The sequence below is a fragment of the Aspergillus wentii genome (genome assembly GCF_001890725.1).
Source record: "Aspergillus wentii DTO 134E9 unplaced genomic scaffold ASPWEscaffold_1, whole genome shotgun sequence".
Classification (NCBI taxonomy): Eukaryota; Fungi; Ascomycota; class Eurotiomycetes; order Eurotiales; family Aspergillaceae; genus Aspergillus; species Aspergillus wentii.
Window position 1 is genome coordinate 2,893,609 of NW_024467832.1, and position 15,267 is coordinate 2,908,875.

A 15,267-nucleotide genomic window follows, 5' to 3' on the forward strand; every position below is an offset into this window, starting at 1 on the left:
CCCGTTTGAATACACATAGGAGCCACTTGCAGCCCCGGTCACAAGCAGAGACACCTGGAAGTTATGAGATTTTATTCACAACACCAAGGATTTGGAATAAACAATATGGCTTGTGGCGTTGCACAAAAGGCCGTATGCCGAGGAACCAAAGTCCTGGAAAGATGAGCGTAGAGCGGGGTCTCTCGTGCCACGTCACCGGCGTGTGAAAAATGGCGTTTGATTTGGCATTGAAAGTAATGAGTCAGCTCTTTGGAAGACATCTCCCTCAAAAAATTTGTCACTGTACGCACTTGCCGGTGTGGTTGGTATGGTTGCTTGTGCAGCAGGGCCGAGAGCAGCACTTAGGGGAGTTGCGGGGATCGCCATAGTCTGGGGGGACAGACTTGAGTGGATTTGAAATCCATTCGGTGTGGACATAGACGACGGATTCTGCGAATGTGGTGCCTGCAGAGGTGGACCGTAAATGTTTGGTGGCGCATTCGCCGACGCCATGTCTGCAAGATACGACCAGGGCGACGTTTCGATCAATCGACCGGCCTCTCTACTTGCCCTCTGAACTGGACGAAGAATGATGACAATATCGGGAGGGAGAAGTTGCATGCTTTTGACCTCTCGCATATCGGTCACTAGATCAACAAAGGACTGCATGAAGCCTTTGCAGAGTTGCCAGAACTCTCGATGGTTCCGCATTCCCCCTCCTGGCTCCTTGACCTTCATGTTGGATAGGCGGAGACCAAGTGCCTCCGATACTTCCAAGCATACACGACAACGGCGGATGAGATTATTCCAAAGCATCTGAATGCCTTCAGATCCTCGTGCCTGTTCTGCTACCTCGAGACATCGCATAAACTGACGACGGGCCAGAGGTAGCGCTTGGAGAGCAGCCGTGTAGGCCGCTGTGAGCTGGTAAAAGATCTTCTCGAAGATGCGTTCCTCTTCTATTTCGTCTAGTCCGGTCAGAGGGTTTATCCGAGGAACAACCGAGCTAGGTATGGGTGGAAATGTCTCTCCCGAACGAGGCGTTGCAAGTGAGGATGGTACCGACGTATTGATGAGATTAGATCTGCTGCTTGATCGACTTCGTTGTCCAAAGCTGAAGGGTGTAGAGCCAAATCCAGGCGAACTGACTGCGGATTGATAATTTGATGACGCTGGCAATGGACCATTCATTGTAATCTGAGGGTGTTGAACCGTTGTGTCGCTGCGGAATCGGCGCATTGGTAACGAATTATCTCCCCTTGTTGGCGTCACTGTTGGCCCAACAAACCGTTCCGGGCCAGCCGGTTCCTTGGTTATTTCTGGAATAGGAAGCTTGCCAATGGACAGTTGTTTGCGGGGTTGTAGCGGAGCTCCAAGGCTTGTGCAGGCATTCCTTAGTTCAGCCACACTGCCATACATCATAAGCATCAACGAGCGCACGTAGCGCGAGTCGCCGTTGGCAACGATCTTGTCAAGACTATTGCGGAGTTGCGTGCCAACATGAGTGTAGACCATGATGCACGTCATACATTCCTGCTTGACGTTATCATTGGACAACCTCCTCAGGTCTGGGTCATCAGTCTGGTTATTTTCCGCTTTATCCAGAGCATCGTTGAGTCGCTCTACATGTGTGGAGGCATTGTAGAAAACAAGTTCAAGATTGTTCCCCCGAGAATCGTCACTTCTGATCACATTTATCAAAGCAGTCACATGGGACTGGACTTGAACAAGAGCGAATAGTATGCCCCTAGCACAGTCAATTATGGGCTCCCCCGCTTCTTTCTCGCCCTTGTGCTCTGGTAGGCTTGACATCCGGTTGACGAATCCATCTTTCAAGCGCCTGCGATCCCTTGGGCTACTTGGGCTATGAGAATTCGCGGCGCCGGATGGTCTTGTTCTTAGGAGGGAACCGTGACTAAGTCCCCGCAAATGACTGTTTCGGTATGGCCGTGTTTCGTCCAGAGTACCTAAATCAGTGTTCTTCCGGATGACGCCCATGCGCTTACTGCGCGCGGCGAGGGAGGCTTGGATTATGCCCTCACTATTGCTCCGATTGCGTTCATTCACCCCTGGAAGAGGGGTCACACCAGGTCGCTGGATGATGTTGTTTTGAAAGCTGGTACTCTGCCCAGAGGCAATGCGGTAATGGGATTTTATCGGGATAGGCGGGGGGCGCGACAGCGACGGTGACCTGGAACCGGAGGCGCCTTCGCCAGTGCTTGGAATCACGGGGAAACGACTGCTTAATCCACGCTTAACTGGCTTGGGCGTATCCAACACACCCTCACTAAAACACGATCGAGTTAGTTCACTTCGTTTTATAGTCGAGGAAGGAGGTCCCATACCTCGCCTCACTGCTACTTTCCATCTCAAGAGCGGCAGGCTGGCGGGTCTTCAAGAATTTCTTCAATTCGGCAGTGACCGCAACTTCTTTCTCATTGTCGGACATGAAGGATGGAGCAATTTCCGTTTCTGAAATTTCTAAGACCCGTCGCAGGGGGTACCGCAAAGGATTCCCAGCGACCTTCAGAATCTGCAACTTGTTCATATCAGAGAGTCCAAGCGGTAGTTCTCCTAGGCGATTTTGCATCACCGACAAGACACGCAGTGAAGTTAATTTCTTTATGTCTTCCGGTAAATGTTTAATCTTGTTTCCGCTGAGATCCAATATTTCGAGGTGTGGTAATTTGTAGATCTAATGTCAAATTAGCGCTCTGACGGTTAGGACTGAAATTCTTCACATACTCCTTTTGGAAATTCACGGAAAACATTTTCTCTGATGTTAAGGTACCGCAGGTGAGAGCATTCCGCAAATCTATGGGGGATGTGAAAGATGTGGTTAGTCGACAAAGAGAGTCTGGATAGAGTTAGCTTAATCCAAATATATCGAAGCCCTGCGCATTACTCTGGCAGAACTGCTGTCAGCAAAAGGCAACGGGTTAGCATACCTTTCAACTTCGTCTTTGATGATATCGACCACCGCCTCGGGAATATGGCCCAGGTTGGAGTGGCCAATATTAATAGTCAGCTTCGGTTTGACAACATCACCAACAGCCTCGCTTCCTGCCAAAGAGCGTTTGGTCTCTTGTATTCCGTTTTCAACTGCACGGCGAACAAGTTCGATTATCTCCTCGGGCAAAAGCAATCTCGGCCCTGAATGATGCTTGCTGCTACCAGAACTATCGACTGTAGACCCATTACTTTTTATAGATTCGTCTTCATTTCTAGGCGGTCCGTCATCATTCAGCGGAAGAGGAGGAAATATTGGCTCTGGCGTTCCCCTACTTCCATCATCGTCATCGGTATCTCCACGGTATGGACGAGGTACTCGGATGGTATCCTCCGGGCGAACCATTGTGGACAACATGGTCAAAGGTAATTCACAAACGGAAGGCTATTTCGTCGAATTTCGGGTGGAAGTGTTGGTTTGATCCTATTAAAGCTCCGGATTTCTAGAGTTCAATCAGATGACCAGAGAATCTGCGAGGTGTGTACCAGGACCGATTGGAGCATGATCAAAGCACGCTACAACAGCGACTTATCGACGTGTTCAATCGTTTTCAATCGAGTATAAACCCTTCATCCGAGTAGGCTAATATACGGGTGGAAATATCCGATTGTCCGGTTGAAGCGCGACACAAAAACCGGGGAGTTTGTTGATTTTCAAGAAGAGGGGGACTCGGTTGACTTCGGGCGGAGGAGAGGTCGACACAGCACTGATGACTCTGGAATCGAAATGACTAGTGATATCAAGGAGGGTAATCAGATCAGAGCATCAGAGCACTAGAGTCAATCGAAAACGATGCTCAAGATGCTAACATCTCTAGGGAGTCTGGTAGAGGGTGTAGCGATCGCGGAGGTGGTGCAGCTGCCAGACCAAATGCCACCAGCAGATCGATAGACCTTGGATCGCAGAAAAAGACACAAAGAAGAAAAGCAGAAAATCAATTAGTTCATAATTAACATGATATTGTTTGGTGGAGGATGAGAAAGCAGGCCGGCTGTCAGTCAGGATGGTGTCTTTTTTGGGGGAAAGTCGATAATGGAGGTGAATGGATGTTAGGCGCGATAAGTAAAGCAACAAAACGGCCCTGGCGCTGAGGCCGTTGATTGGCCAACGACTGTGAAATCCAGACACTAGAGCAGGGATAAAAATAGGGAGGAAAAGAAAAGGAAAAAAAAGAGACTATGGCATCATTTTATCATCGTCAGAATTGACTGCCTATTTAATGTAGTATTAGTCTATTGTGAAACGCACATCCAATTCAGGTGTGAATTGATCTTTTTATACAGTCTAAGATCTCATGTCTGGTAGCAAAGAGAAACTTCCATGAAGAACAGAAGAATAAGAAAAGAGAATAGACACAATATGAAACAGTCCTCAGTAGTATACATGGCCATCAAGTCTGTCGGGTATAAGTAAATGTCCCCGACAACAAAGGGATCAATCAATAAGCAAATCCTCCAAAATTATCATCTCTAGGTTTACTGCGTGGCCCGTTCCTCGGTAGTGGCCTCCTCAACGCTTTCTTCACTGGGGGTTGCGACCTCCGGAGCACCGGTGAATGCGGCTGCTTTCTGCTCCTGTACCTGAGCCTCCATCTTGGCCCATTCCTTCCAGCGCTCGTATTCCTGGTTCTCGAGCTGCATACCGACATCGAGAAGTGTAGGTCCAAATGTTGCACCGGTCGCTTCCGCCTCTTCCGCAGCAACTCGTCGTTCAATGTCCTCCTGCAGACGGAGTTTGTAGAATTCCCGGCGCGCGATATCATAAGCAGCACTCTTTGTCATATCAGGTACATTATTCAGGAGCCAGAGCTGTCTCTGAACGACACTGGAAGGTGGAAAAGAAAGATATCAGTATATGTATACCCCACACCGCGTACAGGTCTATCAATTGCTTAAAAAAAGGCGCATTGTAGCCATCAATGGAAAGAATCAATACACACCTCTCACCATCCAACCTCTTTCCTGGTTGCTGAATTCCCCGACTCCAGTCATGACTCTCAAAGTCTTTGCCAGAACTTTCGATAAGAACGCGAGGTCTGGCAAGCTCCCAAGGATGATCGCGGAAAAATTCCTTTCGCAGCTGGTCCTCCTCGAATTTAATCTCCACGGGCTGAAATAAGCGGCTTGTCTTCTTCGGTTTCGTCCGCTTCTCTTGTGCTTCAAAGACGGCCTGCGTCTTTGAGGATCCGGGAATTGTCTTCACGCGTTGTCGGACGAGCTGGTGTTGCTGGGGCTGGTTCCGCACAAGAACCTGGGAAGGAGGGATATCGCCTAATGCCTTAACCCATGTTGGCAGAACTTTGAACTTTCCGGTTGCTGCTTGGTTAAGAGCAGTCTGTCGAACCCGGAGGGCTGTGAGATTGTATTTGCCCATGGCGGAACAAAGGAGAGGAGCGCAAGGTCCACAGCCGCTGCGGTCGGGGAATCGGTATTAAAAAGTTTCGTAGCGTGAGATTCACGGCCTCGATTATTCAATCCCAAGTAGACCAACTTGACCGGCAGGAGATGAATTGGTTGAGCGAGCAATCCCTCGTTGTTCGGACCGCAGGTTTCCTGGTGGTTGAGAGCGCGGGTAGTGAAAAAGAACTGGATTGGCAATGCGCGCCTCCGATTGGCCCGACCCCGGCTCCGCTCCGTGCAAAGCCAGAGAGAGACATCCAAATAATAATTTGACGGGGGAGGAAAGCTTTCAACACCATCCACCGTTGTCACGCCCACCTTCCGCAGTTACTTTTTTGTTTCCTTTTCTCGTCTTTCCCCACTTTGCTCGGCTTGTTTGGCATCTGGAGAGCGTTTTGCTCTATCCTGTCTTCAAGCTGCTCGAGACTTTCTCGGGACATGCATGGCTGACCAAATGCCACGATGTCTGTCGTCTCATGCCTCATTCCAATAGGTCCCAAAGCTCGTCGAACTTGCGATTCCAGCCCCCGCAGGGCTTGGATACGAGCTTGCTCTCCAGATCCAGTTCGATGCCTAATCCAGATTCGTCCGCATACAATGCCTCTATCAGAAGACTCGGTCCCCGACGTCCTCGCCCGGCCGTTGCGTCTATAGCAGACGTGTTTGTCGGCTCCTTGGTGATGGCAAGCTTTTGTCGCGAGCACTCACCTCGTGGCAGGGGGCTGTCTACAATGTCCATGAATGCTTCTCGAGAACACATGGCACGATGGCGAAGGAGGAACGTGGGTAATAGCAGGCAGCTGTCGTCGAAAAGATGTCTGGAGTATCTGGGTTCTACGACAGAGAGTCTGGGGATGCAAAATTCGAGGGCACAGCGTATGTTCAACAGTGGCGCTATAGCACGCGTGGAAGAAGACGACGATGAAGACAATACAAGGGGGAGACCTTGGGGTGAGCCTTCGCTAGAAAGTCATGGCGAAGACGCGGAATCGGATACGACAAAATACTTGGACACACCATCACCGTTTCAATTATCAACAGCGTTACCCAATAATGAGTCAATGACGGATAACTCTATTCTTCTACCTGATCGGAATGACACTGCGAGCAGTGTCATTTCCCAAGGTACTGCTTCTGACGACCGATCGAATTCTGCCCCCAAAACACGCACATACCGGTATCACGGGAAGATTAGTCCCACCGCGGAAAAATACGCATCAACATCACAATTATATCGCTCTACACTTGGTAGTAAATTGAATTGGAAAGAGGCGGCTGAAGCGGTGGCACAAGATATGGGGATCGGGTCTTCAGTTTCTAGGCCGAAGCAAGTGCGGGATGCAACAGCAAATTCCATTGATGCTGTTGATGTCCTATCGGTGGAAAGATTTCTTGAGGCGTTGTGGGATGAAAAGAAATCAAATCAATATATTTTTCGACTTTACAGAGAACTCCCTTGCCCGGGAGTATCGCATCTATCAAAACGCTCACGTGGCGCCCTCCTGCGTCGATTCGCTACCCCTCCAAACCGGCGCTGGGTCGATGCTCGTCGCTATCTTGCTTTGGTGGAAGACATGATTGCGGCCAAGCTGCCCATGTCTCGTTCCCTGTGGAGCTCTGCTATTCACCTTGCCGGTCGCGCATCAGGAAAAGTGTTCAAGAGAGACCTGGTTAGGGCCATTGGTATCTGGCAGCAGATGGAGCACGTGGCTGGAGTCAAGTCCGATGACGTGGTTTTCACTATTCTATTCGACATCGCCATAAAAGCCAGTCAATTCACGGTTGCTGATCGTCTGATCGATGAGATGACGAAGCGCGGTATCGAATTCAATCGCGAGGGCAAAGTCTCCAAGATGTACTACCACGGAATGCGGCATGATGCAGATGGTGTTCGCCAGACCTACGATGAATTTGTGTCTTCAGGGGAAATTGTGGACACGGTAGTTTTAAACTGCCTTTTAGTGTCTCTTATTCGAGCTGGAGAAGTTAAGACTGCGGATCAACTCTATCATCGCATGTTGCAAGCCCAAGCCACTGTGCAGAAAGAGATAGACTTCTATGGCGAACAGGTGGCGGAACATTTACCAATGCTCTCGTCGGAATTTAACATTTACCGCAAAAGAAACAAAAAGTTGGGCAAGGTTCTGAAGATTTCGGCTGCTCTGAAGGACAAGCTCCCGGAACACCATCGCACCATTCAAGATGCTTTGCCAATGACCCCTGATACACGGACGTTCCATATCCTTCTCTCCTTCCACGCTCATCAATCCGGAAATCTGAACGGTTTCATGTCAGTGCTCGGAGACATGGAAAACGCCTTTGCGATTCCCCCTCGCGGCATGATATATCTGCTACTTTTTGAAGGCTTCGCTTACCACGGCGGGAGAAAAAAGTATTGGTCCGCTGACAGGCTTCGAGAAGCATGGAAAACATATCTCCGTGCTCTCTACGAGTCTAGGAACAGACTATACCATGAATCTCGGAATAGACCAAGCGACCGGTTTTCATTGCGACGAGAACCACTTGTTTGGGAAAATCCGCTTATAAGTGGTACCGCATCGCGTGTGGGAAAACCGGCACTTCCGAGTGATATGCCAAGTGGGCTCTATACACCATTACCCTTAGGCAAGCCTGCTGCAAAGGATGAGGCGGACAAAGATCAGGACGAGCATATAGAAAAGAAGGGAGAAACCAACAGTGAAGAAGCCGAATGCAGCACAAATGGGGAGATGGTAGAGTCTCATGATGACATTGACGTGGACGAGCTGTTCAACGACAGATTGCGAAACCAACAGACCCCGCAGGACGAGCTGGAGGAAATGGAGCGCCAAATCGAAAACGGCGTTTTTCTCGGTCGTCGGATGATTATCATCATTCTCCGTGCATTTGGCGCTTGCTGCGGGCCCAAAGAGGTCATGGAAGTTTGGTTGCAAATTGAGCGTATCTGGCAGCCATGGAAGCGCAAGGCATTGGATGTCCTCGCCATCAAGGAGGAACTGGAGAAACAAATGAATAGATCCAGGGGATATCGCTGAGACGAGTGGGGATAATCTTTGGTGTGTGTACATTATAGACCTGTATATATATACCCTGCGGTGGGCATCGACTGTCATTATTATTTACATTGTAATTGTACCTCGATTGTCAAGATACTATACTCTAGCACGTCCCTATTCTGTATATCATCCCCGATAAGGTAGGTAAGTGAAACTGTTCAGTTTGGATAGAAAGTTAAGACGCTGGAGTTCCTGTTCATCTACTACAATTAAACGCACCTGCAATTTCAATTCAGAAAATTGCCTCAGGCCATCTCGATGATGGCTTAAAATGATTGCCCAGCATCATATTGCTCACGTGATATCGCGTTTGTCTTGTCTTTCCGTTCTCTCGCGACGACGCGTTCTTCCATCTGGAAAAAAAGCGCACAATTGAAGTCAGCAGTATCTCATCATCTCCAGATCTTCTTCTTTCATAAGATGCAGAAATGGTAACAGATGATTTCAACCGTCGAAAGGTAGACTTGGACTTTTATTTGCATCGTGTATTCCGAAAGACGTCATTTCGGTTAGTACTTGCAATCTCTCGAACCGAGTCTAAAAACCAGCACTAATGCAATGGCTACAGTCCTCTCCAGCGGGAGGTTATTGCGGCTGCTATTGAAGGTCACGACGTGTTCCTGCAGGCATCTACATCGTTTGGGAAGAGTCTGTGCTTCCAGTTGCCTGCTGTGATCAGCCATGGCGGTTGGTCATCCTCTAGAAATTCCCTAATGATGACCAAATGACTGAGACGTGTTTGCTTTGTTTCGTATTCATTTGGATAGTGACCGTTGTTGTGAGTCCTCTCCTGGCGTTGATGGTGAGTGCAGCCCTTATCGAACGTCTTTGATGACCATTTACTGAAGCTGTGTGCTTTGGACAATAGACAGATCAGGTCAATGCGCTTCAAGCCATCGGAGTACCAGTGGCAACCATCAATTCTACAACATCGGTGTCAGAAAGAAAAGTGATCAGGGAAGATTTGCTTTCGGGTCACCCTAGAACTCGTCTTCTTTACGTGACTCCGGAACTATGTCTGACAGAGACCTTCCGACGCAGTCTTCAGATTATTCACTCTCAGGGCGAATTGACCCGGGTTGCCATCGACGAGGCCCATTGTATAAGTCAATGGGGGCATGATTTTCGTACGGCATATAAGGAATTAGCCTGGTTTAAACGTACCCTCAAAAATCCCACAGTCCCAATCAGTGCCTTTACGGCGACTGCAACCCCTCGAGTCCGCGAAGACATTATTGCAATACTGGGTTTAGATGTTTCTCAATTGAAGATCTTCAACACACCCTCTGCTCGTCCTAACATTCATTATGAGATTAGATATCTCGAAGATTATGCTGAAGACCCATTATGTCCAGAAGACTTCCAGGTGGACGACCTTGTCTCCTGGCTGGACTCCATCAAGACTCGGCGGGAGGCCAGATTCGGTTCGGCTGCTGCTAATCTCTCTCCCATATCAGGAATCGTGTACGTGAACTATCGTGCAACCTCGGTGGATCTAGCCAACAAGCTTTCAGAGAGAAGCGATTCCGTCAACGCTGTGGCTTATCATGCTGGTCTTTCGAGCGAAGACAGAACCCGTATTCAGACAATGTGGATGTCCCCACAAACACATTCAGAAAACCCAGACAAACCAAATCCAGCATTCTCCATCATTGTGGCAACTAATGCATTTGGCATGGGTATCGATAACCCCGACGTCCGTTTTGTCGTCCATTGGACCCCCTCTCGAAGTTTCGAAGGTTTCGTGCAAGAATCTGGTCGCGCAGGCCGCGATGGCCGCGCCGCCGCATCACTCGTTTACTACAACACCCAAGAACGCGATAGGGTTCTCGACCATCTTGAAAAGGACGTCACAAAAGCCAGAAATCGGGCCGGCGTAAGCAAAGGCCAACCGGGGAACGCTGACCACCGAGCAAATCTCCAAAGCCACAAAGCCCGACTAGAGAGCTTCCGGAACGTGGTCCGATATTGTGAATCCACGACCCGGTGCAGACATGAGATCATCAAGGAATTCTTCGGTGACTTCGAACTGGAACAGATGGGCTCCCAGGTCCCACGCAACGAAGGAGATGCGCCGGAGTCATCATCCCCATGCGATTTCGCCTGCGATTTTTGTAAAGAAGGCCGGAGTGCTCTGGCCATACGCAAGGCGAAAATGGTTCCTCCAAGTAACCCGGATGGTTTTATCGAGATGAGCTTTCTCCCTTATATGCAATTTTTGTTTCCAAACGGGTTTCGTTAGAGCTTCTGTCCACTGTTAGACTTTCATATACCCTGTCCCACGTGTCCTTGAAGGAGTTGGAGTTGCCTTTGATTCTAGTGATACGCATCGCAGTTCTATTCTAATCAAACACGCGAAAATGTGTATCTTCAGAGGGGGTTTTATGTTCATTACCAATATCTATACATCAGCATCACGATACGAAGACAACTTAACCAATCCATAAATCCACACAGGGTTACTCTTCTGTCAGTTACGAATTGCGCAGTAGTTATTTCTTCTCGACAAAGGCAAAAACCTGAATAGCCATGGCGTTCCAATTTGTTCTACAGGTGGCTGTCAGCCCGCAATCAAATTTCAAAAATATCAAAAAGGGGCATCAAGTGGAGAATGAGAGTTGACAGCAACTATCTCGCGCGTAATCAAATCAAGACGGAAATTCCTCTGTGATACCGCAATTTACTTTGCAATTCACTAAAGAACTTTTACCAAACCTGTCGAGTTGACAGCAAGCATTTGAGAATCAAAGTCCCGGTGGCGGGGGAACCTATATGAAATTAGCAAGTTTATTCGGTTTGCCTTTTATTAATGAAGAAGATTCTTACAGCACTGTAGCTGCCACCAGGCGGCGGCGGAGGCGGAGATCCAGATCCAGGAGGGGGAGGGGGAGGAGCTTCGTTGGCAGGAGGCGGCGGGGGGGCAGGGCTTTGTGATTGCTGCTGCTGTTGCTGCTGTGCGGCAGCGGCTTGCTGGTAATATTGATAGTAGGCAACATAGTTCTGGTAACCTCCATAGGCTGCGTATGGGTCAGAGCCGTAGTACTGGGCATACTGCGCGCTGTAGTCAGTTGGACTAGCACTTGCACCTGCAGCTCCTGGCGTCTGTCCGGACGGGCTTGCCGACGCCGGGGTCGACTGCTGATGATGGTGGCCCTGGTTGTGATTGGAATATCCACCATAACCACCACCATAGCTGTTGTCTCTGTTATTGTTGTAACGGTCACCACGCTGGCCGTAGCCGCCATAATTGTGCTGGGGTGGGTTTTCCTTGAAGCGCTGGTACTGTTCTCGAACATTGCCCAACAAGTCCTCGCAGAGTTCTTTTGCGTTCTGGACCTCGTTTGGATCGGGGCCACTGCATTCTTGTCAGACGGCAAAATAAGAGACATGGCCGGTTTACTCACGCTACATGGAGATACATAGGCTCGTCGCTTTCTCTGCCGGTACTAGGTTCCATGAATCCAGAGCCACGCCCCTTAATCTGGACCTTGCACCTGGTCTTCTGCTGGATGTGTTTCACATAGGCACCGCCCTGTCCGACAACTTGAGCTCGTAGATTGAAACCGGGAATGGGGTCGAGGTCGATAGGAATCCGTTCCTCGGGCCATTTACGCTGCAGAAAATTAGCTTAGCCTGGTATAAGATAAATCGGTACAGTTTCATACACGGCCATATTCATCGCGCTCCACGGGCTCGGGCTCCCGACGACGGAATCGACGCTCATCGACCAGGTTAGGAAGTTCCTTCTGCATAAGGTCGTCGATGAGAGCCACGGCTTTTTCAAGGCCATCCTTGTTGGTACTCGTGACGTGGAGATATAAGGGAGGGTTCTATAGAAGAGACAAAAGACCGATTAGACAAACACGCAGGATGCAATATCTCGTGGAAAGCCACGTCACAATAGAACACATACCGCTGCACTGGCCATGCTCTTATCCGGGTAATAGTTTCCTCGGGTAGTGACATCTTGAAAAGAAAAAGTTATGAGCTTCCTTCTTGTTGACAATAGTAGCAATAGTAGAATATGGAAAATGTGAAGGCGTACCGGCGCCAGTTTCTTCTTTGATCTAAAAGTCACGCAGCGGAGGTCAGCAGATGCAAATGAGGGGAGGTGGAATGCTATGGGTTTCGATTATTTGGGTAAGCTTTAGCCACGACCACAAGACAGAAAACAGACAAAGGGAAGAAAGAAAGGGCATGGCGCCGGGCAGTTGCCAGCTTGCGCAATTGTGCCTGGAGAATCAGCGGATACAACAGGAGTAATTACCATCTTCTGAGTAGAGCCTTTTGTCAGTGTGTAACGATTGCGCAAATCATTGATTTCGATATCTTTGATGTAGTCTCCATCCGCAACATAGATCTCCGCATTCAACTTCGCAGCATCGCCAGCGGACTCGTCGGGCTTCGGCGCGGGACTAGAAGTCTAGAAGAGGAAGTCAGCTTTACAGTTCTAGAAAGGCTCTAGTAAGAGATCTTTTATACTCACCGAACGGATTGGAGGAACATCGACATGCTGAATGCCTTTCTTCGCTTGCAGCTGGGCATTGATCTTGGCGGCCGCGGCAGCTGTCGTCCTGTCAGTCAGAGACCTGGAATATATAGTTCTGGCCATACCTGCTGCGGCTGCTGGGTCTACAGACCCAGACTTCTTTCCGGCATCTGTGCTCGGACTGCGCGGTTCACGACTGAGGGGACTGCGAGTTCGAGTGACTTCCGACTGTCGCGACGAAGGCGATCGAGAACGACGGTCAAAACGCGATGGTCGTCGTGGCTCCGGCTCCGTCTGGTCAAAACGGGAACGTTTGGCCCGGCGGTCGTCGTCGGCCATGGTGGAAGAATTAGGGGTTGGCCAGCTCTGTTTGTACTTGGAGAGAGTCAAGAAGAGAAGACAATGGCCGAGGCGATCGGTGTGTAGGACTTTCTGAAGGATTTGGTGGAGCTCAGGCGATCAGCCCAAACGGACACTAGTGTAACAATGAAGACAGAGGCTCTGTAGGAACTAGGAAGTTTACGGTGAGCAAAGAGCCCTGCCTCACAGTGAGGCGATATGGAAGATGAATAAAGATCGAGTAAAGCTATGCAAAGAAAGAGAAAAAAAAGATACTGAAGACAACAAAGAAGATGAATGAATCTCCATCGAACGTCAAGCTGGAGATGCATTGCTGATACGCTAGTCCCCATGCGGTTGGCGGTACTGTTGGCGTGTAACGACGTTACCGTACGGCGTACGGGGCTGGTACGGTACAATCAGACATAAGTCATGAGTCAGCAATGCCCCCGAGGTCGGACCGCCCAGTATAAAAGAGGAAAATGACCGCCTCGCCGAATCATGACTCCCTTTCTCCAGCCCTGTTGAAATTCTGCCTCTTCTCCCTCGCTTTGCAGGCCTTATCGTGTGGGCCCAAACCCGGGAGATCATGGCTTTTCGACGTCCTATGATGCTGTCTTCGGCAGCATCGTCTGCACCCTTCCTTTCGACAGCGAGCAAAACTTCCCGAGTGGCCGCTTCTCTGCCCCGGTTCACCTCATGCAGAGCTTCATCCAGTTCCACTTCGGCTCTGGCCTATAAGGCATTGCATCGCCGATCGCCTCTTCCTTTGCCTGTCTCCGATGCCTCGCGTCAAATGGATGCTCCCACTGCCGTCACGTCCATCCTTTACGAGACTCCCGTGGTGCCTACCAACCCCCCGAAGCGCCATGTCCTGAACTGCCTCGTGCAGAACGAGCCTGGTGTGCTCTCGCGTGTCTCCGGAATCTTGGCTGCTCGTGGTTTCAACATCGACAGCTTGGTCGTCTGCAACACTGAGGTCGAGGACCTGTCCCGTATGACCATTGTGCTGCAAGGTCAGGATGGTGTCGTGGAGCAGGCCCGCCGTCAATTGGACGACCTGGTCCCCGTCTGGGCTGTCCTTGACTACACTGAGTCGGCTCTGGTTCAGCGTGAACTTTTGCTGGCCAAGGTCAGCATTCTGGGTCCCGAGTTCTTCGAGGAGTTGCTGCAGCACCACCGCGAGATCACCACCCCCGGAGAAAGCCTGGATGGACAAGACAAGGCCGGACAGGCAAGCAAGAAGACCGAGTTCCACCCTCGTCACTTACCCCAGAGCCAAGCCCTGAGACACAAGCACGAGCATCTCGATGCCATCACTCGCCTGACTCACCAGTTTGGTGGTAAGGTTCTGGATATCAGCACCAACAACTGCATCGTTGAAATGTTAGTCCATACTTTACACCCTTCGCATAATCTTCCCTATCAAATAACTGACCCATCAATAGTTCCGCCAAGCCTCACCGTATCGATTCCTTCATGAAGCTGATCGCACCATTCGGTATCCTCGAGTCCACCCGAACCGGTCTCATGGCTCTCCCCCGTTCTCCTCTCTCCGAGCCCAACGAGGAGGTCGAGAAGGAGGCCTCCGACGTGGTTGATGTTAGCACTCTTCCTCCCGGCTAAATAGCCCCAATGTCCGCAATGAATTATACCGCCTGAAAAAGCAATTTCTATGCGTCTTTTTCTCGAGCTCTATTTCCCCTATTTTTTTTTTTTTGTTTGTGCAATATTCGATTAGTATTGTAAAATTTGTTATATTATCTTTTTAGGGAATACCGGGTTAGGATCTTTGATATAACGCTTTTTATGTTAATCTATCTTGCTATTGTCAACCTTTTTCCAGGTGGTATTGTATAGCTTTTTTTCCCCTTTCTCATCCAACCCGTATCAATGCCGAGTTAGAGGATATAAATATCAACCCTAGCTTGCATTGGTTTTTAGAAACAATTTTCTCAATATCTCCCCGGAAAGAATTGTATCATTCTGAGCCAT

General features: G+C 49.5%; 6 protein-coding genes across 6 annotated transcripts; 3 read left to right on the top strand and 3 right to left on the bottom strand.

Moving 5' to 3' along the window:
• Positions 1-192: 192 nt before the first annotated feature.
• Positions 193-3,346, bottom strand: ASPWEDRAFT_99901 (putative cell morphogenesis protein Sog2; the record flags this gene model as incomplete). The annotated part of the gene is made up of 4 exons (XM_040839697.1): positions 193-2,266; positions 2,325-2,674; positions 2,725-2,836; positions 2,928-3,346. The coding sequence occupies 4 exons, from the start codon at positions 3,344-3,346 to the stop codon at positions 193-195; spliced, it is 2,955 nt and encodes a 984-aa protein (XP_040694806.1).
• Positions 3,347-4,186: 840 nt separating this feature from the next.
• On the bottom strand, positions 4,187-5,613 carry rsm25 (mitochondrial 37S ribosomal protein mS23). The gene is made up of 2 exons (XM_040834048.1): positions 4,929-5,613; positions 4,187-4,813 (listed from the first exon to the last, which is right to left on the bottom strand). Exons 1-2 carry the CDS (start codon positions 5,360-5,362, stop codon positions 4,465-4,467), a joined length of 783 nt encoding a protein of 260 aa, XP_040694807.1. The 5' UTR covers positions 5,363-5,613; the 3' UTR covers positions 4,187-4,464.
• A 67-nt stretch (positions 5,614-5,680) lies between these two features.
• ASPWEDRAFT_34623 (pentatricopeptide repeat protein) lies at positions 5,681-8,582 on the top strand. The gene has a single exon (XM_040834049.1). It carries the CDS (start codon positions 5,865-5,867, stop codon positions 8,421-8,423), a length of 2,559 nt encoding a protein of 852 aa, XP_040694808.1. The 5' UTR covers positions 5,681-5,864; the 3' UTR covers positions 8,424-8,582.
• Positions 8,583-8,810: 228 nt separating this feature from the next.
• On the top strand, positions 8,811-10,686 carry ASPWEDRAFT_64430 (putative RecQ family helicase RecQ; the record flags this gene model as incomplete). The annotated part of the gene is made up of 4 exons (XM_040838747.1): positions 8,811-8,952; positions 9,013-9,131; positions 9,212-9,246; positions 9,313-10,686. Exons 1-4 carry the CDS (start codon positions 8,873-8,875, stop codon positions 10,684-10,686), a joined length of 1,608 nt encoding a protein of 535 aa, XP_040694809.1. The 5' UTR covers positions 8,811-8,872.
• Positions 10,687-10,937: 251 nt separating this feature from the next.
• On the bottom strand, positions 10,938-13,395 carry ASPWEDRAFT_246578 (KH domain-containing protein). The gene is made up of 9 exons (XM_040832645.1): positions 13,059-13,395; positions 12,931-13,010; positions 12,712-12,867; positions 12,490-12,511; positions 12,358-12,410; positions 12,110-12,274; positions 11,849-12,057; positions 11,271-11,799; positions 10,938-11,212 (listed from the first exon to the last, which is right to left on the bottom strand). The coding sequence occupies exons 1-9, from the start codon at positions 13,270-13,272 to the stop codon at positions 11,189-11,191; spliced, it is 1,452 nt and encodes a 483-aa protein (XP_040694810.1). The 5' UTR covers positions 13,273-13,395; the 3' UTR covers positions 10,938-11,188.
• Positions 13,396-13,861: 466 nt separating this feature from the next.
• Positions 13,862-14,898, top strand: ASPWEDRAFT_23245 (acetolactate synthase regulatory subunit; the record flags this gene model as incomplete). The annotated part of the gene is made up of 2 exons (XM_040832454.1): positions 13,862-14,658; positions 14,721-14,898. 2 exons carry the CDS (start codon positions 13,862-13,864, stop codon positions 14,896-14,898), a joined length of 975 nt encoding a protein of 324 aa, XP_040694811.1.
• Positions 14,899-15,267: the final 369 nt, after the last annotated feature.